General features: G+C 41.2%; 1 protein-coding gene across 1 annotated transcript; it reads right to left on the bottom strand.

Moving 5' to 3' along the window:
• Nucleotides 1-9,535: 9,535 nt before the first annotated feature.
• On the bottom strand, nucleotides 9,536-23,063 carry PAK1IP1 (PAK1 interacting protein 1). The gene is made up of 10 exons (XM_003897046.3): nucleotides 22,868-23,063; nucleotides 20,474-20,636; nucleotides 15,700-15,820; nucleotides 15,550-15,624; nucleotides 15,063-15,115; nucleotides 13,889-14,034; nucleotides 13,697-13,794; nucleotides 11,053-11,152; nucleotides 10,196-10,319; nucleotides 9,536-10,038 (listed from the first exon to the last, which is right to left on the bottom strand). Exons 1-10 carry the CDS (start codon nucleotides 22,949-22,951, stop codon nucleotides 9,824-9,826), a joined length of 1,179 nt encoding a protein of 392 aa, XP_003897095.1. The 5' UTR covers nucleotides 22,952-23,063; the 3' UTR covers nucleotides 9,536-9,823.
• Between the last annotated feature and the right edge of the window lie 12 nt (nucleotides 23,064-23,075).

Here is a 23,075-nt window from a genome sequence, read left to right as displayed (position 1 = left end):
ACTTCTTACTCCTAAAGCCCCCTATCAACTGTCAGTTCTTACACTTTGCTTAGTTAGTTGCTTTGGCTTACTCAGGCATGTCTGGAAGCCCAAACAGAGTCTCAGCTCGCAACATGCTCCTCCTTATTTGGAAATGTTATTGCTTCCTTAAACCTTTCATAAGCAACTTCCTCTCCTTCTTTATCCTCCCTTGCACTTATCTATTTAGGAAAGTTTCAGGATGTTAGCAAATCGGGTATCAGTTTAAGACTGTGAGGTCCAGCACCAGCCAATGGATGCAAGACACAGCAGTAATGGCTTGGCCAATGTGTGAAGTGTAAATGGGTCTGCTTGCCTTTGTCCAAGTGTGCTTTCACCATCGTTCCATCTGCGAGAGGCACCTTTTCTGCAGAAAGTAAAAATGGTCTTGCTGAGAGATTTAAATTTATGTTTGAGTGCTATTTCTTTGTGGTGCCAGGGAACAAGCATTCCTAACAGTTGCCCAGGCTGGAGTGCAGTGGCAGGATCTCGGCTCACTGCAACCTCTGCCTCCCAGGTTCAAGTGATTCTCCCGCTCAGCCTCCTGAGCAGCTGAAGAGTTACAGATCGCGCTTCCACACCAGGCTATTTTTACGCCTTTTGGCGAGGCGGTGCGTTCCACCATGTTGGCCAGGCTGGTCCTGAACTCCCGACCTCAAGCAATCCGCCTGCCCGGGTCTCCCAAAGTGTTGGGATTACAGGCGTGAAACCACCACGCCCGGCTGCAAGCGCGCCCATGCTTAAAGACAGACTTTCCCGCGCAGCAGCACCCGCTACCTTCCAGATAGCAAATTGAAGCGCGTGTTTATCGCAGCTGATTCTAACCAGCCTAAAACTGATAATGACTAAGAACTTGCAGGAATTGCAGTATGCAGACCAACTGATTGAGAAGACTTTCACGAACAATTAATAAAGGAGACTTGAAGCTACCTGCAGGGGAATGGCTAGGGGCTCAATCTCGCTTCCCTATGCAGGCGGAAGCCTCAAACCTTAATTAGGATCATCCACCATGATTCCCGCACTCTCCCCCCGACCTTATACTTGAAGAAACTAAACCTCAGAGAATTGTATTATCTACAATCTTTGTCAGTGGTACAGCTATTGTTTAAAGTAAGGTCTGAAATACAAAAAATAGCCAGGCATGGTGGCTCACCCCTATAATCCAAGGTACCCAGGAGGCTGAGGCAGGAGAATTACTTGAACCTAGGAGGCAGAGGCTGCCATGAGCCAAGATCATGTCATTGCACTCCAGCCTGGGCAATAGAGCAGGACTCCATCTCAAAAACAAAGAAACAAACAAAAACACTATGTAAATAAAGAAAAGCAGCATTTTAAATAATGTTTATATAACTCACAGGAAAGTAGGAAGTAGGAAAAAGAAAACAAAAACAGCACAAACAGAAAGCAAAACAAAAAAAATGGCCGACTTAAGTCTTAAAATATCATTAATGACATTAAATGTAAATAGTGTAAATACATCAATTAAAAGACATTATCAGAATGGATTAAGAAATATGACACAATTATATGCTGCGTACAAAAAATTCACTTCAAATATAAGGATACAGGCAAGTTGCAATAAAAGATAGAAAAAATACATCATGGAAACAAAATAAATCAGAAGTAGCTACATTAATATCAGATAGACTTCAGAGCAAAGAAAATTACCAGAGACAGTGACATAGTATAAAGATTTAAGAGTCAATTCACAAGAAAACAGAAATCCTGAATGTGTATGTACCTAACAATAGAGCTGCAAAAGATGTGAAACAAAAACTGAAGGAATTGAAATAAGAAATAGACAAATCCAGAGTTACAGTTGGAGGCTTCAGTCCCTCTAAATGATGATAAAAGCAGTAGACAGGAAGTCAGGAAGGATATAGAAAACCCCAATAACATCAACTAACAGGATCTAATAGACATTTATAGAATGCTGCACCCAACAACTGCAAGATACATATTCAAGTGTCCACAGAACATCTATCAGGAGAGATCATATCCTGGGCCATAAAACAAATCTCAACTAATTTAAAAGAATGGAAATCATACAGAATGTGTTCTCCAACAACAATGGAATCAAATTAGAAATCAGTAACAGAAAGATAACAAGAAAATCTCCAAACACTTGGAAACTAAACCACATTTTAAAATAATCTGTGGGTCAAAGAGAAAAATCCGTGTGTCTCTAGAAATTAAAAAAAAGGCTAGGCATGGTGGCTCATGCCTGTAATCCCAGCACTTTGGGAGGCCAAGGTGAGAGGATCACTTGAGTCCAGGAGTTCAAGACCAGGCTGGCCAACATGGTGAAACTCTGTCTTTACAAGATACAAAAAAATTAGCTGAGCGTGGTGGTATGTGCCTGTAGTCCCAGCCATTCAGGAGGATGAGGTGGGAGGATTGCCTGTGTCTAGAAGGCCAAGGCTGCATTGAGCCAAGATCACGCCTTTGCACTCCAGCCTGGGTGACAGACCAAGACCTTGCCCACTCCCCCCACCAAGAAAAGTGCATTATCCTGAATAAAATGAAAATATAACACATTAAAATATATAGCATTAGTAGCAACAAATAAACCAAAAGTGAAATTAACAATTCAATTTACAACAGCATCAAAAAGAATGAAATCCTCAGAAATAAATTTAATAAAATAAGTACAAAATTTATAAACCGAAAGCTAAAAAAACACTGTGGAAAGAAATGAAAGAATAACTAACTAAATAAAAGGATGTCCTTTGTTTGTGAATTGGAGGATTTCAAATTTTTCAGGTTATAATATTCCTCAAATTGATCTATAGATTCAATGCAATTCCTATCAAATCCAAGCTGGACTCTGCAGAAATTGATAAACTGATATTAAAATTCATATAAAAATTCAAGGGACAGCCAAAATAATCTTCAAAAAAATAAAGTTGCAAGACTCACCCTTATTTAAAACTTACTACAAACCTATAGTAATCAAGACTGTATTGTACTATTATAAGGATGGGCATATAAATCAATGGATTAGAATTGTGAATCCAGGGCCGGGCGCGGTGGCTCGCATCTATAATCCCAGCACTTTGGGAGGCTGGGAGGCTGAGGCAGGTGGATCACCTGAGGTCAGGAGTAATAAACATTTTTTCAAAAGAGGTAAGAGGCTCACCATCATTAGCCATCAGGAAATGCAAATCAAAATCACAATGAGCTACTAATTCCCACCCACTGGAATGGCTATAATAAAAACAAAAAACCAAGTGTCAGCAAAGGTGTGGCAAAATTGGAACACTCATACACTGGTGGTGCAAATATAAAGGGTGCGACTGCTTTACAGCAGTATGGCAGTCCCTCAAAAGGTTGAACATAAGAGTAACCATCTGATTTGACAGTTTTACTTCTAGATATATATGTACCCCCAAAAAATGAAAACATATGTTCATGCAAAAACTTGTAAATGAATTTTCAAAGCAACATTATTCATTCTAGCCAAGAGGAAACAAGTATGCATCAGCTATAGAATAAACAAACTGTGTTATATCCATACAATGAAATATTATTTGGCAATAAAAAGAAATGAAATACTGATAACATGTTACAATATGAATGAACCCTGGCCAGGTGCAGTAGCTTACGCCTGTAATCCCAGCACTTTGGAAGGCCGAGGCAGGCGGATTACCTGAGGTCAGGAGTTTCAGACCAGCCTGGCCAACACGGCGAGACCCCGTCTCTACTAAAATTACAAAAATTAGCTGGGCATGGTGGCGGGCACCCCAGCTATTCGGGAGGCTGAGGCAGGATAATTGCTTGAACCCAGGAGGTGGGGGTTGCAGTGAGCTGAGATCACACCAATGCACTCCAGCCTGGGCAACAAGAGCGAAACTCCATCTAAAACAACAACAAAAAACTAATATGGATGAACCCTGAAACAATATGTGAAGTGAAATCACAAAAGACCACAAATGGAATTCCATTTCTATGAAATGTCTAGACTAGGCAAATCCTATACATACGGAAGATAGATCAGTGGTTGCATAAGCCTAGGGGTGTTGGGAGGGAGAAATGGGGAATGACTGCTAAGGGGTCCAAGATTTCTTCTTGGAGTGATTAAAATGTCTTAATATTGATTTTTGTGATAGTTGTACTCTGTGAATACACTGAAAAACATTGAATTGTATGCTTTTGATGGGTGAATACTATGTTGTGTGAATTACGTCTCAAAGTATTACAAAAAACCAAACTGTGTTTGATACTTTGGAGGCTGGGGCCAGAAGATTGTTTGAGGCCAGAAGTTTGAGACCAGTCTGGGCAACCATAGCACAACCTGTCTCTTTTAAATAGATACATGCCTACATACAAAAACAGTGGCATGTAGCAAAAGCAGTGCTAAAAACCCTAAGAGTACACATTTGAAAGGAGGAAAAAACTCACATAATATAAGCTCCTGCCTCAAGAACCTAGAAAAAAAGCCACGTGTGGTGGCTCACACCTATAGTCCTAGCAACTCAGGAGGCCAAGGTGGGAGGATGACTTGAGTGTAGGAGTTCAAGGCCAGCCTGAGCAACATAGTAAGACCATGTCTCTAAAAAATCGTAAAACAAACCAAAAAGAAACTAGAAAAATAAGAGCAAAAGAAACCCCAAAGCAAGCAGAAGGAAGGAAATAAGGACAAGAGCAGAAAATGAAATTGAAAACAGATGGAGTCAATGAAACAAAGAACTGATTGTTTTGTTTTTGAGATGGAGTTTCACTCTGTTGCCCAGGCTGGAGTGCAGTGGCACTATCTCAGCTCATTGCAATCTCCGCCTCACAGGTTCAAGCGATTCTCCTGGCTCGGCCTCCCAAGTAGCTGGGATTACAGGCGCCTGCTACCACACCCAGCTAATTTTCATATTTTTAGTTGAGACAGGGTTTCACCATGTTTGCCAGGTTGGTCTCGAATGCCTGACCTTAGGTGATCTGCCCACCTCGGCCTCCCAAAGTGCTGGGATTACAGGCGTGAGCCACTGCGCCCAGCAGAACTGGTTCTTTGATAAGATAATAAAACTGACAAAGCTCTAGCAAGACTGACAAAGAAAAGAGAGAGGACACAAATTATCAATATCAGGAATGAAACAGGGGATATCGAGTTGAGCTTTCTTCAACTTGACAAAGAATAACTACGAAAACCCTACAGCTGGCATTATACTTAATAGTGAAAGACTGAATGTTTTCCCCCAAAGATCATAACAAGGCAAAGATGTCTCACTATTCTTATTCAACACAGTGCTGCATCTTCTAGTCAGTTAACAAGGCAAGAAAATGGGAGAAAAGACAGATAGAAATAACACTGTATTTGCAGATAACATAATTGTCTACATAGAAAACCCCAACAAAACAACTCCTAGAATAAGTGAATTCAGCAAGATAGCAGGATGTAAGATCACACAAAAATCAATTGTATTTCTATATATTAGCAATGAATGTGAGCACCAAAATTAAAAATATCACTTGTAGGCCAGGTACAGTGGCTCATGCCTGTAATCACAGCACTTTGGGAGGCCAAGGCGGGCGGATCAGGAGGTCAGGAGTTTGAGACCAGCCTGGCCAACATAGTGAAACCGTGTCTCTACTAAAAGTACAAAAAAATTAGCCAGGCATGGTGGTGGGCACCTGTAATCCCAGCTACTTGGGAGGCTGAGGCAGGAGAATCGCTTGAACCCAAGGAGGCAGAGGTTGCAGTGAGCGGAGATGGCGCCACTGCACTCCAGCCCAAGAGATAGTGCAAGACTCCATCTCAAAAAAAAAAAAAAAAAAAAAAAAACCACTTGTAATTCCCCTGCCCCAAATACTTAGAAATAAATCAAACATGTGCAAGATTTGTATGTGAAAACTACACAACACTGATAAAAACAATCAAAGATCTGGCCGGGTGCAGTAGCTAATGCCTGTAATCCCAGCACTTTGGGAGGCCAAGGCGGGTGGATCACTTGAGGTCAGGAGTTCGAGACTAGCCTGGCCAACATGGTGAAACCCCGTCTCTTCTATAAATACAAAATTTAGCCGGGTGTGGTGGTGTGTGCCTGTAATCCCAGGTACTCGGGAGGCTGAGGCAGGAGAATCGCGTGAATCCAGGAGGCAGTAGTTGCAGTGAGCTGAGGTCGCAAAATTGCACTCCAGCCTGGGTGGCAAGAGCAAAACTGTCTCAAAAAAAAAAAAAAAAAAAAAAAAATCAAAGATCTGTACAGCCATGTGCTGCATAATGACATTTTGGTCAACAACAGATCACATATACAATGGTGGTCCCACAAGATTATGACTATACCGTATGGCCTAGGTATGCAGCAGGCTTTACCATCAGGTTTGTGTAAGTACACCCTATGATATTCACACAAAATTAAATCACCTAATGAGGCATTTCTCAGAATGTATTCCTGTTATTAAGTGACACATGACTGTACTCTTTTGTGTAGAGGAGGATAGAATTATCCTAAATTTTATATGGAAAGGCAAAATAACTAGAATAGTGAACATAATTTTGAAAAAGAGAAAAGGAGGAGAATCCTTCTACTCAAATTCAAAGCTTACTATAGAGCTGCAGTAATCAAGACTGCGTGATACTGGCAAAAACATCAACAGAGATCAATAGAACACAATAGAGAGCCCAGTAATAGACCCACACTAATACGCTCAATTGAATTCTGGCAAAGATGCAAAAGTATTTCAATAGAGGAAGAACAGTCTTTTCAACAAGGTGCTAGAGCAAGTTGATATCCATAGCCAAGAAAATAAACTTGGAATTAAACCTCACATTTATACACTCAAAATGGATCACATACTAAATGTAAAATGTTAAACTCCACAAAACCTTTAAAAAATATATAGAACCTCTTCAGGATCTAAGGCTAAACAAAGGTCTCTTGGACTTCACACCAAAAGCATGATCCATGGAAGGAAAAATTGATGAACTGGATTTCAACAAAATAAAAAACTTGAGCTCTGCAAAAGGCCGTTAGGATAAAAACACAAGCTACAGACTAGGCAAAAATATCTGCAAACCACGTATCTGACAAAGGTTGAGTTTCTACAATATATAAATAACTCTTGGCCAGGCGCGGTGGCTCACACCTGTAATCCCAGCACTTTGGGAGGCTGAGGAGGGTGGATCACTAGAGATCAGGAGTTCGAGACCATCCTGGCTAACACGGTGAAACCCTGTCTCTACAAAAAAATACAAAAAACTAGCCGGGCGAGGTGGCGGGCGCCTGTAGTCCCAGCTACTCAGGAGGCTGAGGCAGGAGAATGGTGTAAACCCGGGAGGCGGAGCCTGCAGTGAGCTGAGATCCGGCCACTGCACTCCAGCCTAGGCGACAGAGCTAGACTCCGTCTCAAAAAAAACAAAAAACAAAAAACAAAAATACAAAAATTAGCTGGGTATGGTGGCACACACCTGTAATCCCAGCTACTCAAGAGGCTGGGGCAGGAGAATCACTTGAAGCTGGGAGGCGGAGGTTGCAGTAAGCCAAGATCAGGCCATTGCACTCCAACCTGGGTGGGTGACACAGTGAGACTCCATTTCAAAAAAAAAAAAAAAGAACTCTCAGAATTCAACAGCAAAAAAGAAAGATTATTAACATCATTAGCTATCACAGCAATGTAAGTTATAACTACAATAAGGTTTCACAACACTCTTACCGGAATGGCTAAGACTAACATCAAATGCTGGAAAGATGCAGAGAAACTGTATCACTCAAACATTACTGGTAGAAATGTAAAATCATACAGCTATTCTGGAAAACTTTGGAATTCCTGGGCATTTATCCAAGAGAAATGAAGACTCCTGTTCACATAAAAACCTGCACACAAATGTTTACAGCAACTTTATTTAGATACCTAACAACAGGAAACATTCCTGACGTCCTTCTACAGGTGTTTACTATGGTACCTCTATACGGACATCCCACTCAGTACTAAAAACAGAACTGTTGATGCAACAACCTGGATCAATGCCCAGATTATGCTGAGTGAAAAGCCAATCCCAAAAGAAACTATAATCCAATCATAATTTTGGCAAAATTACAGAGATGGAGAACAGACCACTGGTACCAGAGGTTACGAAGGTGGGCGCAGCTATACAAGCACGAGACGAAACTGAGTATGGCTTGTAAGGACAAATGGGATAATTGTGATAGAAATGTTCTATATCTTGATCTTATCATTTCTATTATATCTTGGCTTGGTTGTGATATTGCCCTTGTTTTGCAAGATGTTATCATCGGGAAAACCGGGTGGAATCTCTATGTTATTTCTTACAAGTATATATTTCTTACAATGACCTCAAAATTTTTAAGTTGAATTGACAAAACAAAGCCAATGACCTACATTTATGTTAATAGCTTATGAAATAAGCTAACAAAGGAGTAGACTGATGTTAAGACACACAATTTGCCGGGCGCGGTGGCTCACGCCTGTAATCCCAGCACTTTGGGAGGCCGAGGCGGGCGGATCACAAGGTCAGGAGATCGAGACCACGGTGAAACCCCGTCTCTACTAAAAATACAAAAAATTAGCCGGGCGCGGTGGCAGGCGCCTGTAGTCCCAGCTACTCAGGAGGCTGAGGCAGGAGAATGGCGTGAACCCGGGAGGCGGAGCTTGCAGTGAGCCGAGATCGCGCCACTGCACTCCAGCCTGGGCGACAGAGCGAGACTCCGTCTCACAAAAAAAAAAAAAGACACACAATTTGGTTCATTTCCTGGACAATTTACGCCTATGGAGTGGTAATTCCAGTGCCTGTTCTTATTCTGCCTAATCACAAGTGATTTTCCTGATGGCCTCAGGTATCTAATATCTGCCTGGCTAATTCAAACCTATGGATCCCCAATAATGTCTTTTTCTTTTTTTTTTCTTAAGACAGGGTCTGGCTCCATTGCCGAGGCTGGAGTAGAGTGGCACAGTCTCAGCTCACCGCAACTTCCACATCCTGGGCTCAAGCCATCCTTCCCACCTCCGCCTCATGAGTAGCTGGGAGCATGTTACCACACCAGTTGATTTTTTGGGAGAGACAGGTTCTCCCTATGTTGCCCATGCTGGTCTCAAACTCCTTGGCTCAAGCTACCAGCTACTTGGGAGGCTGAGGCAGGAGAATCGCTTGAACCCAGGCGACGGAGGTTGCAGTGAGCTGAGATTACGCCACAGCACTCCAGCCTGGGCAACAGAGTGAGACTCCATCTCAAAAAAAAAAGAAAAAAGAAAAAAGAAAAAAAGATCATTTTCCCATCCTTATTTTGTACATCTACTGCTTGGAAGCAAAGTAGCTTCAAGCCTGGCAATCTCTCTATAATCTTAGGTACGTGGTCCTACACTTAAGCATATGTTTGTTTCATACATATATATCTTATATATGTATAATCTTTTAAGTTTGTCCTGTTGGTATGAAAATCTAAAATTACTACTTACCATTTGAAGAGGCTAAAGGCAGTTCTTAAATTCTTCCCCATTTAGGAGAAAATTTTGAATAATGACTCCTTCATCCAAATCTGATAAAGAATGTGTTCAATATTTTATATCATTTTACAGTATATTTTGAGAAAGAACTTTATTTGCTTTGTACAAAAATTGCATGACACATTAACATATTATGTATCAACAGGATACATAATTCATAAAACACTGTCTGCCAAAAGTAATTTTACCACTGTTTAAAAAAAAACCCCATCTAAAAGTCGCTTTATAATATGTATATTTTCTCCAAAGGAAGAAATTTCTTGCTTTTACTCAGGGGGAAAAAGAGAAAATTAATGTACATTTGAGTAGAATGATTTCATCTAAAAGAGTTCTTTCAGGAGACATCTGGGATTCACTGCATTATTTTTTTTTTCTTCTTTTTCCTCTTCTTTTCCAACATTTCTACCATTTTCCTCTTCTTGGTTGATACCAGGCCACTTTCTTTTGTTGCTTTCTTACTGTCACCTGCTAAACTGCGTTTCTTTGTGTTAGGTTTTGACTGCTTTTCTTCTTTGTGCACTGTGTCACCAGGCTCCTTTTTGCCAATTTTGGACTGTTCTTTACTTACTGCAACACAAAAGAGAGTGCTTTTAAAGACTGTTTTCCCCTTTGAATGAAATAAACACAGGCTGTCAACAAAGTGAAATTATCTGGATCTCCTCCACTTCTACAATTTAAGAGATAACAGATTACTCAAAATGTCAGAACAATCAAATTCGATTACCAGGAGAAGGCTCTGCTGCTGGAGGAAAGCTTTCTTTCGTGTCTGGCACGTTGTCTAGCCACACTCCAAGACATGTCAGCCTGGCTTTAGTGTTTACTTCACAGAGTAAAGATGGGGGAACTTTCTAAACAGAAGAAACAAACATTCAGAATGTGCATTTTCAATAATTTCTTTTTCCATAATCAAGTTACCTTAATTTAAAACTTCCTATATTTTCTTGAATACAAAATATGATATTCAGAAGCAACATATAATGTTCACTCATGGTTAGGTTTGACTATGTTATTCACAGAGCCAATTTCTAAGAAGTATTCAGAATTTGAAAATTCTAAAGAAAGGAATCAGGTCTTCTTTCCAGGGCTGAACAAAGAACCTTGGAAAAAGACACATTCAACAAACCATATTCACAGAATGTGTTTATGAGAGAACAAAGAATAAACCAAGAGAGACTGTAAGGAGACTACAGGAGGGAATTTAATTTTCCGAACTGTCTGGTTCAAATGGTTTGTTAATTTCATAATTGATCAGGAGCTTCCAAATTATTTTTAGCAATGGCAGTATTTCTACCTAAGAGCTTCCAGAGAACTCCAATACTCAAGAGAGAGGAAAGTAGAGCTTCTCTGACTAAAAAGAGCAGCGCAAGTTCTGGGAAACCGCCAGCTCACACTCAGAAATGACAACCATCAAGGCAGCTCCACGGGAACCCTAATTTTAAAACCATTAATATCAATCCTGCCTGGAAGAGATTTAAAACGTTTATTTAAAGACTTATGTCTTATGACCCTTAAAAAATATTCCACCTCACTTACGAGCAAGATTTGTAATAAAGTACATTTAGATTGTGTTAAGGCACTGACCTTATCCTGCTCAAGCTTCCACATTTTGATGAAACCATCACTCGATGCTGTAACAATAACATGTTGCTCTGGAATTTCAAAACTGAACATGTCCTTTACCCTAGGAGAGAAATATTAACACCATAAAAGACCCTGTCCTCCAAAAAGTCTAATATTGTTAAAAACTACACACACAGACTGGTGCTTTCTCACTGTTTCAGGTATTTCCAAACTGCTCAATGAAAGGTGCCTTAAAACGTAACTATGCTTCGCATTCCCATTAATGAGATATATTCAGGCCCAAAATACAAGATAAAATCAACCACCAACTATATCTGAAGGAAAAGTTGAAAAGATAACAGATAACAAATAATCAGGTTATTACAAAGGAACTAAAGATGAGTAAAACAAAGCCCATCACCACAAGAAACTCCAAGTTCAGTAAGGAGAGAAAAGACAACAGAAATGATGAATCAAGGCCTCTCCCACACACCCATTTCCCTCATCTCCAGTCCCACCACTGTTAGTCTAAGCCGCTATTATTTTTCCTCTGGATCACAGAAGTAGCCTAATTGGCCTTTCTGCTTCTATTTTGCCCCTTAACAACTTTTTTTTTTTTTTTAAGACGGAGTCTTGCTCTGTCACCCAGGCTGGAGTGCAGTGGCGGGATCTCAACTCACGACAACCTCCACCTCCTGGGTTCAAGCGATTCTCCTGCCTCAGCCTCCTGAGTAGCTGGGATTACAGGTGTGTACCACCATGCCCGGCTAATTTTTGTATTTTTAGGAGAGACGGAGTTTCACCATGTTGGTCAGCCTGGTCTCGAACTCCTGACCTCATGATCCGCCCGCCTCAGCCTCCCAAAGTGCTGGGATTACAGGCGTGAGCCACTGCACCCGGCCAACAATTTTTAAAAATGTAAATCAAATCTTGTAACTTCCAGGCTTAAAACCCTACAAAACTGGGACCTACTTTAAAATAACATGGGAGAGGAGGAAGTGGCTGGGCATATAGATGAAGCAAAACTGGCCACACAGTGATAGTTGCTAAAGCTGGTGGCGGGTCTTAAAGGGTTAGCACCTTAAACCAGTCTAAATGCTTTTAAATTTTTCCATAGTAAGAAAAATTATGATGATTATGGGCACCATTTGGCTTCCACCATCCTCTCCTTGCTCATTCTCACCTAGTCACACAGTTCTTCTATCTGCTCCTAAAATACACCAAGCTCTGTTCTCCCTCAGGGTCTTTGCACCTGTGCCTCTCTCTTCTTTTAAAAACTAGCTCCTTTTTCATTCCTAAGGTCTCACATCTTCTTCCCTCATCATCCTATCTAAACCAATTACCCTTGTTAATCTTTAATCATTCTACTTTTCTATTTCCATCCTGTCATAATGATCTGCTTGTTTGTAATCTATTGCCTCCTTACAATATAAAAGCCATGAGAGCACAAGCTCCCGTCTTTTTTGTTCATCATTAAATACCTCGTGTAGTATTTCATAATGATGCTCAATGAATACTTGTTAAATAAATGAATGGTCAAATACCTGAAGTGTTACTAGTACATCTGGAATGGCGACCTTGAAGAATATGTTTACTTCCCAATATAGCAGAAGAGTAAGGCCTTTATACTACTGACTGCAGTACTCTTACAGATTTCTTAAAACTTAACCACTGTTTAAGAAATAAGAACTAAGACCCATTTGAGACATAGAACATGCAAAGGGAACACATTAAATTCTAACTCTGTATATTAAATCACCTTTTTCAAAATTACTGGAAAAAGCAGGGATATAAGAGTCAGATAAAATCGGGCTCAGCTCTCAGCTCCATTACCTAAGAGTGGGGTAATATTGGCCAAGCCACTTAACTACTTACTTTGAGACTATCCACCTGCTAGAAATAGAGAAAGCATTAAAAGTTAATAAAAACTGGCACAAAACAGGAACTCAATAACGTCAATTCACTTCTCCTGCAGGAAAAGAAAAATCACACGGAAAAGGGGAAGAAGTAGGCAAGGGGAATTACATAAAAGGACAAAAGTAGATGGGAACAAAGCTCAAGATTGTTTAGTCTTTTGTTTGTTCAAATATGCTTGATTGCAGGCTCCAAGTCTAACAGACATTTAAAAAATATCTTGTGCAAATGACAGTCCTGAAAACAATTTCATCACTTTTGCATTATTATTATTATTTTTGAGACGGAGTCTCACTCTGTCACCAGGCTGGAGTGCAGAGATGCGATCTTGCCTCACTGCAACCTCCGCCTCCAGGGTTCAAGCGATTCTCCTGCCTCTCCCTCTCGAGTAACTGAGACTACAAGCACTCAACACCACACCAATTATTTTATTTTTAGTAGAGATGGGTTTCACCATGTTGGCCAGGATGGTCTCGATCTCTTGACCTCCTGATCCGCCTGCCTCCGCCTCCCAAAGTGTTGGGATTACAGGTGTGAGCTACTGCACCCGGCCCACTTTTGCATTATTAAAGGCCAGGAAGATAACATTTTCCACCATCTTATTAGACTCCAGATACCATATACTGTACGTGTAGATATGTCTGATTATTTCTGCAGTTGTCAATAAAAACATATAACCTGGTTTATGAAACTACTGCATATATACCATTTATTAAGACTAAACATATACACCAGAGATTAGTAAAAATACCTGTTTTCATGAGCTTTAAATTCACAGAGGCACACTAGCGAATCACAGTCAAAAAACCTTATAACTTCTTCATCTCCAGCCACTGCAAGGACAGACTCCTAGCAGAGAGGAAAAAGAGTAATAACATCCAGAATGTCATCAACAGTTCCAACCATCACCACAAACTTTCGTCACTGATTTCTGATTACTTACTGAAAGAAATTTAACAGAGGAAATTCTCTTTTCATTTGTGATGGTGCCACTAATGGATGCAGTGTCGAGCTGATAGATGTCTATTTTATTCTGTATGATAACTACATATTGCTCTCCTCTTGGGGACCACTCTACTATGTGAGCATCTATAAGTGGAAAAAAAATGAAGTTTATTTATTTTGTAAATAAAACATAAAATGATCATAGCAATAATAAAAATAGAAAATATTTATACTGTGTATTTTCAAATTTGTTATCCTAGTTTATCTTCATAACACATTTTACAAGTTAAGTTTTTTAGAAAACAATCTAGGTTCCAAAAGTCAAAGGTTGGCCAGGTGCAGTGGCTCAAACCTGTAATGCCAGCACTTTGGGAGGCCAAGATGGACGGATCACTTAAGGCCAGGAGTTTGAGACCAGCCTGGCTAACATGGCAAAACCCCATCTCTACCAAAAAATACAAAAATTTAGCCAAGCATGGCGGCATGCGTCTGTAATCCCAGTTACTTGGGAGGGTGAGGCAGGAGAATCACTTGAACTCAGAAGGCAGAGGTTGTAGTGAGCTGAGATAGCACCACTGCACTCCAGCCTGGGTGACAGAGCGAGATTCTATCTCAAAAAATCAAATCAAATCAAATCAAATCAAATCAAAGGCAGGTGGCAGAGCCACAACAAGAATCTAGATCTAAAATGGGAAAAGAAAGAAACCCAAGGCATTTGCTCAGAGATCACCACCACCATGCAGAGAAATAAATATGTAACATACACACACGTAAAAATGTGTATCTATATTCATATTCCATAAATCACTGTAAAACATACAGGTTGAGTATCCCTTATCCAAAACACTTGGGACCAGAACTGTTTTGGATTTTGTAATATCTGCATATATACAATGAAATATCTCGAGGATAAAACCCATGAAACTCATGTTTCAAGTCTACACATGAAATTCATCTATGTTTCATATACATCTAGCCTGAAGGTAATTTTACAAAATATTTTAAATAATTTTGTGCATGAAACAAAGTTCTGACTGTGACCCATCATGAGGTTAGGTGTTGAATTTTCTACTTGAGACATCACATCAGTGCTCAAAAAGTTTCAGATTTTGGAGCATTTCAGATTTCCAGATTAGGAATGCTCAACCTGTATTTCAAACAAAAATACTCACTTTGCTTTATATTTTTTATGAATGCTGATCTTCCTTCTACAAGATTCCACGTTCTGCAAAACAGGAAGCTTACTTATGGTGTGATCACCAACTACCTTTTACTAAGCGTAAAAGAACAAGCATAATGAAGGCTTACTCAAGTGACAATTTTAGTAAATACTGATTATTTAAAAGACCTGCTATCTTTCTTACAGCAACATTATGAAATACTATGAGGCAGGATAAGACTTGCTCCATTCCCATATCCCTTTAACATGTCGTATCCATTGTATTTTCAAAAGGTTTCCCTTTCTAAAATCTTCAGTTCACAGCTATGATGACTGCAGCATAACTGCATGTTTGAAAATAGTTTTTCATTTTTATCCTACCACTGTGAAAAGGTTCACCAGTTTTTGAAGTTTCCCTTGTATCACAGTATTTTTAAATGGTGGAGAGCTGTAGTAAAAGATACACCTTAGAAAAATGCTCTTGAGCATTAATGACTTACCTTAATGTCTTATCTGTACCAACCGAGAGAGCCAACTTGCCAGATGGGTGAATAGAAAGGAAGGTCACCTGTCCTCTATAATGAAACCAACAGTTAGTCCCCAACTTGACTGGCACATCGAGGATGCCAAAGGGAAAGAGCCCAACTCACTTGTGAGCTTTAATTGACTTCAGGCATTCCCATTTCTTTGCATCCCAGATACAGATGAGTCCATCTTCCGCTCCACTGATTAAATGCCTGTTGCCATAGAATTTCAGGCAAGTTATTGTACCTATAGAAAAACCAAAATAGGCAAAAGTAATATTCATTTTAAATACAAACTCCATTTCTGATTTGAAGGCTATGCTATGCTAAGTAAAACACTCAATATTTTTTTTTTTTTTTGAGGCAGGGTTTCACTCTTGTTACCCAGGCTGAAGTGCTATGGCACAATCTTATCTCACTGCAACCTCTGCCTCCTGGGTTCATGCAATCTTCCCACCTCAACCTCCTGAGTAACTGGGACTACAGGTGCACATCAATACACCTAGCTGATTTTTGTATTTTTTGTAGACACAGGGTTTCACCATGCCATGTTGCCCAGGTTGGTCTTGAACTCCTGGGCCCAAGCGATCTGCCCACCTCAGCCTCCCAAAGTGCTGGGATTACAGGGGTGAGCCACTGTGCCTGGCCTCAATGTCTTAATATTACTAAAATATACCTTAAATTTTTTCATATAAGTACAGTTGTTCAAATCTATGCAAATATTTTCAGCAGAGTATCTCCAGTTTAGATACACATTTGAACAAATCAGTTCACGTCCTTGCTTTACCTCTTCAAATTATAAGTTTAGAAGGTGGCTGGCTAGGAAAGTTTGAGCAGAAGTAAACAAAACTAACCAGCTAACAAGCTAATCTGGGGAACAAACCAGATGTACTGCCACATGACTTCCACTTTCTAAACAGTGAATGAGCTACCCAATCAGCCACAATCCAATCATTATCACTCAGACCTGTTTTGATCCATTTCCACACATTTCGCATTCATTTGTTCATATTTTCCTCTGCTTATTATCCTATTTCTCACTTTGGAAAGTTTGCTTTCCCACATCTGCTTCCCTAGAAAAAAGCTTATCTATTAGCAATTCTCTAAAATAGGATGTATGCACCCATAAAAAAGAATGAGCTCATATCCTTTGCAGGGATGTAGATGCAGTTGGAAGCCATTATCCTCAGCAAACTAATGCAGGAAGAGAAAACCAAACACTGGCTGGGCAATGTGGCTCATGCCTGTAATCCCAGAACTTTGGGAGGCCAAGGCGGGCAGATCACCTGAGATCAGGAGTTGAAGACCAGTCTGGCCAACATGGCGAAACCGTGTCTCTACTGAAAATACAAAAATTAGCTAGATGTGGTGGTGTGTGCCTGTAGTCCCAGCTACTCAGGAGGCTGAGGCACAAGAATTGCTTGAACCCGGGAGATGGAGGTTGCAGTGAGCCGAGATCGCACCACTGCACTCGAGCCTGTGTGACAGAGCAAGACTCCATCTCAAAAAAAAAAAAAAGAAAGAAAGAAAAAGAAAAGAAAGAAAACCAAACCAAACACCGCATGTTCTCACACAGGGGAAGAACACCACACACTGGGGCCTGTGGCAGCGGAAGGGTTGGGGGAAAAAGAGCATTAGAAAGAACAGCTAATGGACACTGGGTGATGGGATGATCTGTACAGCAAACCACCATGGGACGTTTACCTAGCTAACAAACCTGCACATCCTGCATGTGTACCCCTGAACTTAAAATAAAAGTTGAAGGGAAAAAAGAAAAGAATTTAAAAAAGAGAAAAAAAAAAAGGATTTATACAAGAAACAGAAGAAACCAAGAGCCCTACTTCATTCACCCCCCAATCTAAACTTCTTTTATGTAATTCCTTTTCTTATTGTTGAACTCGTACTAATGGGTTTGGACAGGTCAAATTTAACTTATTTCTTCCAAACCTGAGAGAGAAGCCTTCTTTGTATGAACTGGGACTAGGAGATAGAGAAAAAAAGAATGTATATTTTAATCACTCAAAGCACAGCTTCTGATGAAGAGCAAGATAGCTGTCAAAGCAGCAATGGACAGTCTGCCACGGTCTGAAAGTGTCCCCCAAAATTCATCTGCTGAAACTTAGTTGCCAATGTGACAGTTTAAGAGGTGAGACCTTTAGGAGGTGATGGTGACTAAGTCACGAGGGCAAGCCCCCAGGAATGGGATTAGAGGATTGCGACCTTCTAAAAGTTTTTATTGGCTGGGCGCGGTGGTTCACGCCTATAATCCCAGCACTTTGGGAGGCTGAGGCGGGTGGATCACTTCAGGTCAAGAGTTCAAAACCAGCTGGCCAACATGGTGAGACCCCCGTCTCTACTGAAAACACAAAAATTAATTGGGTGTGGTGACAGGTGCCTATAATCCAAGCTACCTGGGAGGCTGAGGCAGGAGAATCGCTTAAACCCAGGAGGCAGAAGTTGCAGTGAGCCAAGATCGCGCCACTGCACTCCAGCCTGGGTGACAAAGCGAGACTCCGCCCTCCCGCTCCCCAAAAGTTTTTTTTGTTTGTTTTCTTTTTTAAAACTGGCTCCAACTCTCGAGCTTGACCTTACAAAATTGTGTAGGGAGCTGCTTTGCCCTTCCACCATATGAGGACACAACAATAGAGCGCCAGTCCTTATGAGACGTGAAAATCTGCTGGTGCCTTAATCTTAGACTTCCCAGCCTCTACAACTGTGAGAAATAAATCTCTATTATTGATAAATTATTCACTCTCAGGTATTTCGTTATAGCAGTCTGAATAAACTAAGGGAACATCTAATAGAAGGAAGCCATTTATGGCTGCAAATTTACTGCTGGAAACCAACGCCTGGTGTGGATCCTCTGAAATACATGTAAGATTGGGTAGGAAAAGGGCACCTTTCTTTGCAATAAACCAACTTTCTTAGCTGAGTTACTCCGCATTCTCTGTCCTCTGGGAAAATGCAATAAAAACAGCATAAAATGTTTGGTACTGAAGAAAAAAATTTACCTGTTCAGTCTTTCTCTCCCTTGATTCTGCCACTATCCTGGGTACCTTGACCACCAGGGTGGAAAACCAAACCACAAGCTGGGCATTGTAGTACTACTTCTTGACTTCAACTCCAGTGACCTTTGCCTCCCCTGCATTTCAGTGCCCTACACCCACAGGCTGGGCGTCGTTACCACATAGAGCTGTTCCTCGGTATAACACTTGACCTCTAGGAACCTATTTGCTGACCACAAGCTCACATCTTCCCATCCCTTTCACGCCTTCCTGCACTCACACTCCACCTGCTTTTGTATTTCAGAGATCTCTAGGCCCTTGACAACACTTTTCTTTTTTTTTCTTTTTTTTTTGAGACACAGTCTTGTTCTGTCACCTAGGCTGGAGTGCACTGGCACAATCTCAGCTCACGGCAACCTCCGCCTCCCCGGGTTCAAGCGATTCTCCTGCCTTAGCCTCCCGAGTAGCTGGGACTACAGGTGTGTGCCACCACGCGCAGCTAAGGTTTTGTATTTTTAGTAGAGACGGGCTTTCTCCATGTTAGCCAGGATGGTCTCGATCTCCTGACCTAGTGCTCAGCCCACCTCAGCCTCCCAAAGTGCTGGGATTACAGGTGTGAGCCACCACGCCCGGCCTTTGACAACACATTTTCTCTATGCTAACAAACTAATCCACTCCTTCACCAAAATTCTTAATTCTTTTGTAACTCAATCCTTCTACCACACACACCAAGTAACCTTCCCCTCTCTAGGGAAATGTCTGTGGCTTATTACTGAAGAAACTCAGAAAATCTTGCAAACCGATGTTACTCAATCCGTAGCTGCCGATTCCAATGGCGCAGGCCTTCATCAGTCCTTCTGTTGGGGTTCTCAGTCAGCATCCCTCCTATACAAACTGGCAGTACTTTCCTCAAGCCCACATCATTCATTCGCTAGCTTGCCCTCTCCCTCCCTCCCAATTCAGTCTCTACCTGGCTCTCTCAAGGACTCCAGGATCTGGTCCCATCTACTTCTCCAGCCCCTCAAACTCCCAGTTTAACCTTCTCATAATCCGGAACTGCTTACAGTTCCCCATGAACACCAGCGGTCAAAAGCATGGGCTCCAGACCTAGGTGCAAGTTCTAGTTCCACTGTTTGAGACCTCAGGCAAGTCAAGTAACATCTTTGAAACTAGGTGTTCTCTTTTACTTTCTTGGCACACAGAGGGGTACTTAATATGCCCTCAATAAAGTTAGATATTGCTATGATGCTACTACCTGTGCTCCTCATACTGCCACCTCTGCCTGGAATGTCCTTTCTCCCTCTTTGCAAACTTTACCTGCCTAACAACTGATATTTCTCTTTTAAGATAATTCAGATGTCATTTTAAGGAAGGTTTCAGTGAAAACCTCACTCTGACTCCCTAACTCTCTGACTGGGTTAAATGCCTCCTTTCTGTCTCCCAAGACAGACCGAAAGCCAACCCAGAGCAACAAACCATTTTTTTTTTTTGAGACGGAGTCTCACTCTGTCGCCCAGGCTGGAGTGCAGTGGCGCAATCTCAGCTTACTGCAAGCTCTGCCTCCCGGGTTCAAACGATTCTCCTGCCTCAGCCTCCCGAGTAGCTGGGACTACAGGTGCGTGCCACCACACCTGGCTAATTTTTTTTTTTGTATTTTAGTAGAGACAGGTCTGGTCTCCAGCTACTGACCTCAGGTGATCCACTCGCTCAGCCTCCCAAAGTGCTGGGATTACAGGTGTGAGCCACTGCGCCAGGCTAAGAAACCATTTTTTAAAACATTCCTCTATCTTCTAGCACAGAATCTGCTATAAAGTAGACAAAACAAATTGTTCAACTGAAGTCAAATTGTAAAGAACACCTCCACGTTCTCATCTTAAGAGATACAATTTTCTTACCACTGTGATGCACTAGAGCCCCATGCTCTATCTTCTTTTTCATGTCATAAATGTGAATTGTTTCATCTTTGCTCCCAGTGACCACAAAACGACTATTGACAGCTACTGCTGACAAGGAGGCAGTGTGAGCATGGTGAGTGAAGTCAGCCACAAGAGTCCATTGCTGTTGAAGATGAAAACATACAATGAATGCCACAGTCACACCACAGTTCTACCAACTATCCACTGGCAGTTTTCATGAATCATGGAACCATTTATCTGCTTCTGAAAAGATAAACTGTTCCACGATTCATGAAAACTATCAATGGATCCTATAAAGGGAAAAATGACATGTTAAACTACAAAATGACATGTAGTTTACACAAAGGACTTGAGACTTGATAAGGAAGGTAAAGCAAGGAGGTGGGCAGGCAACACTGGGTATCATCACTCTAGAACACAGTAGTGGAGACTGGACAAGGGAAGACTTTTAGATTCTACACAAAGCTTTAACTCTTTAATGTTGTTACTTTATATGTGAGACTTAATTTATTTTTTCAGATACTCAAATTTTTATTTGAATTTATTCTTTCAAATGATGAGTGCCTACTATGTGTCTGGCACTATTCCAAGCAGTTGACATATAGCAGTGAACTGCAATTCTTCCACCTAAGCCTCCTGAGTAGCTGGGATTACAAGCACTAGCCATCATGCCCAGCTAATTTTGGTAGAGACGGGATTTCACCACGTTGGTCAGGCTGGCCTTGAACTCCTGACCTCAGGTGATCCACCTTCCTCGCCCTACCAAAGTGCTGGGATTACATGCGTGAGCCACCGCACCCGGCGGACAAGTCTTATAAAGAAAACCCAACAGAGTGAAGGTATGCTTCCATGAGTACCAACATAAGCCCCAGAGAATCACCAAGAATGAAATCTCAGGAACTCTGTGCTTATTGCCATGGGAAGTCCGACTGGATGAGTGCGAAGCACGACAGCAAAATACACACACACACTCCTTAAACTGAAGGAACTGCATCAAAAAGTATTTGCAAAACAAACCGAAAAAGAAAAAAACCCATCAAACTTCTCTGAATATGTGTTACTGCAAATCAGGTCCTTAATAATTACAGCAACAGATACTCCTTCCATCATTTAAGACCAAGGGGGCCTCCTTTGAATCAAGTATTCTTGTGAAGCTGCTACGGCCTTAAATCAAATAATCACCTTTTAAAATCCACATATTGTAGGTTATCTAGGCTGCTGCTTAGATTTAGTAGCAGTATAGGGTAATGGTTAAGAGTTTCAAATGTCAGAGACCCTTGGGGGCTCCTGACACTTTGGGGTCAGCTCTGCCAATTATTATCTGTGTGGCCTTCAGCAGTCACTTAACCTATCTAGGACCAACATTTTGGTTCCTCATCTGCAAAACGAGAATAACTGCATCCTCCTCAGAGGGTTGCTGTGAGGCCTACTGCGTGTCTGGAACATAGTTAAGTAATTTCACTACAAAAAAAAAAATTAGATAGTATCATCTTTGACTATTCAAAACACGTCACTTTTCAGCCAAAGGCAAAGAGCAAATAACTGGAGTAGGAAACAAAATAAACAAAAGCAATAGGTCAAGTGATATACTTCCAAATTTTCTGGATAATTAAAGATAGACGCCTTGACTTCATAAAGTACTGTACTCAATAAAACGGGTTTCTAGAAAATGCTTAGAATTGCTTCGAGAATAAAAGTGAGCTAGACGTTAGGAGGTCGGATTTCTAGTCGTGAGTATAGTCCTATCTACCTATTTGACTACTGGCAATTCATTTGACCTTTTTATTTATTCACACATCTAGTAATATCATATTCTGCTGTAATTTCTCTCCATCTATGCGTCTCCTCAGTCCGCCACCCCTTATGTAGGGAACGTCTCTAAGGCACAATCCATACCTCCAGCATCTTTGCATCTCCACCGCCCAGCTCGCCATAAGTTCCCAACAAATAACGAATTGGTATCGCTTTATCTATACGGGATTTATCCTAATCTAGATTTAGTCATTTGTAAAATTCCAGGACAGAAATTCAGCAAAAGAGCGAGATCTTCTTTCATTAAATTCTGAATACTGTCAACTTATGGGATCGATCCTTAAATCCACAATCTACGACTCATTTGTCCGTATGCAGAAATGCCGGTTTCCTCTGTGTCCCGTGGACCTTTTGTCTACTAGAAAAGGCAGATACTGTCTCATTTTGATAAAATATCCATTACGTTTTCAAAGGTTTGCTTTTCTCTTAAGTCTCTTAGGTTTCATTCACCCAATCATCCAGTGAACAGCAGGCGCTCCAATGTTTACCTCTGCTGTGCAGGAACCAAACCCAACCTTCCCGGCCCCGCCTCCGACTGTCTCTAGGTACGCGGTATCTCACCTCGTGGTCGCCGCACGCCTCGGACTCCGGGTGTACAGCGAACCCAAAGAGGACCTGCTCGTAGCAACCAGCGACCAGCTCCATTCAGCAGCGCACGTGCCTCTTCAGCCAGCCCGGCTCAGCCTGGAGGTGACAGAACCGGATGCCAAAAAAAAAAAAAGTCTGAGTCCTTTTTGCATCGGCGCTCGAATTATACGTCAGGTTCCAG

Source organism: Papio anubis, chromosome 6, assembly GCF_008728515.1.
Source record: "Papio anubis isolate 15944 chromosome 6, Panubis1.0, whole genome shotgun sequence".
NCBI lineage: Eukaryota > Metazoa > Chordata > Mammalia > Primates > Cercopithecidae > Papio > Papio anubis.
This window is presented reverse-complemented; position numbering and strand designations above follow the sequence as displayed.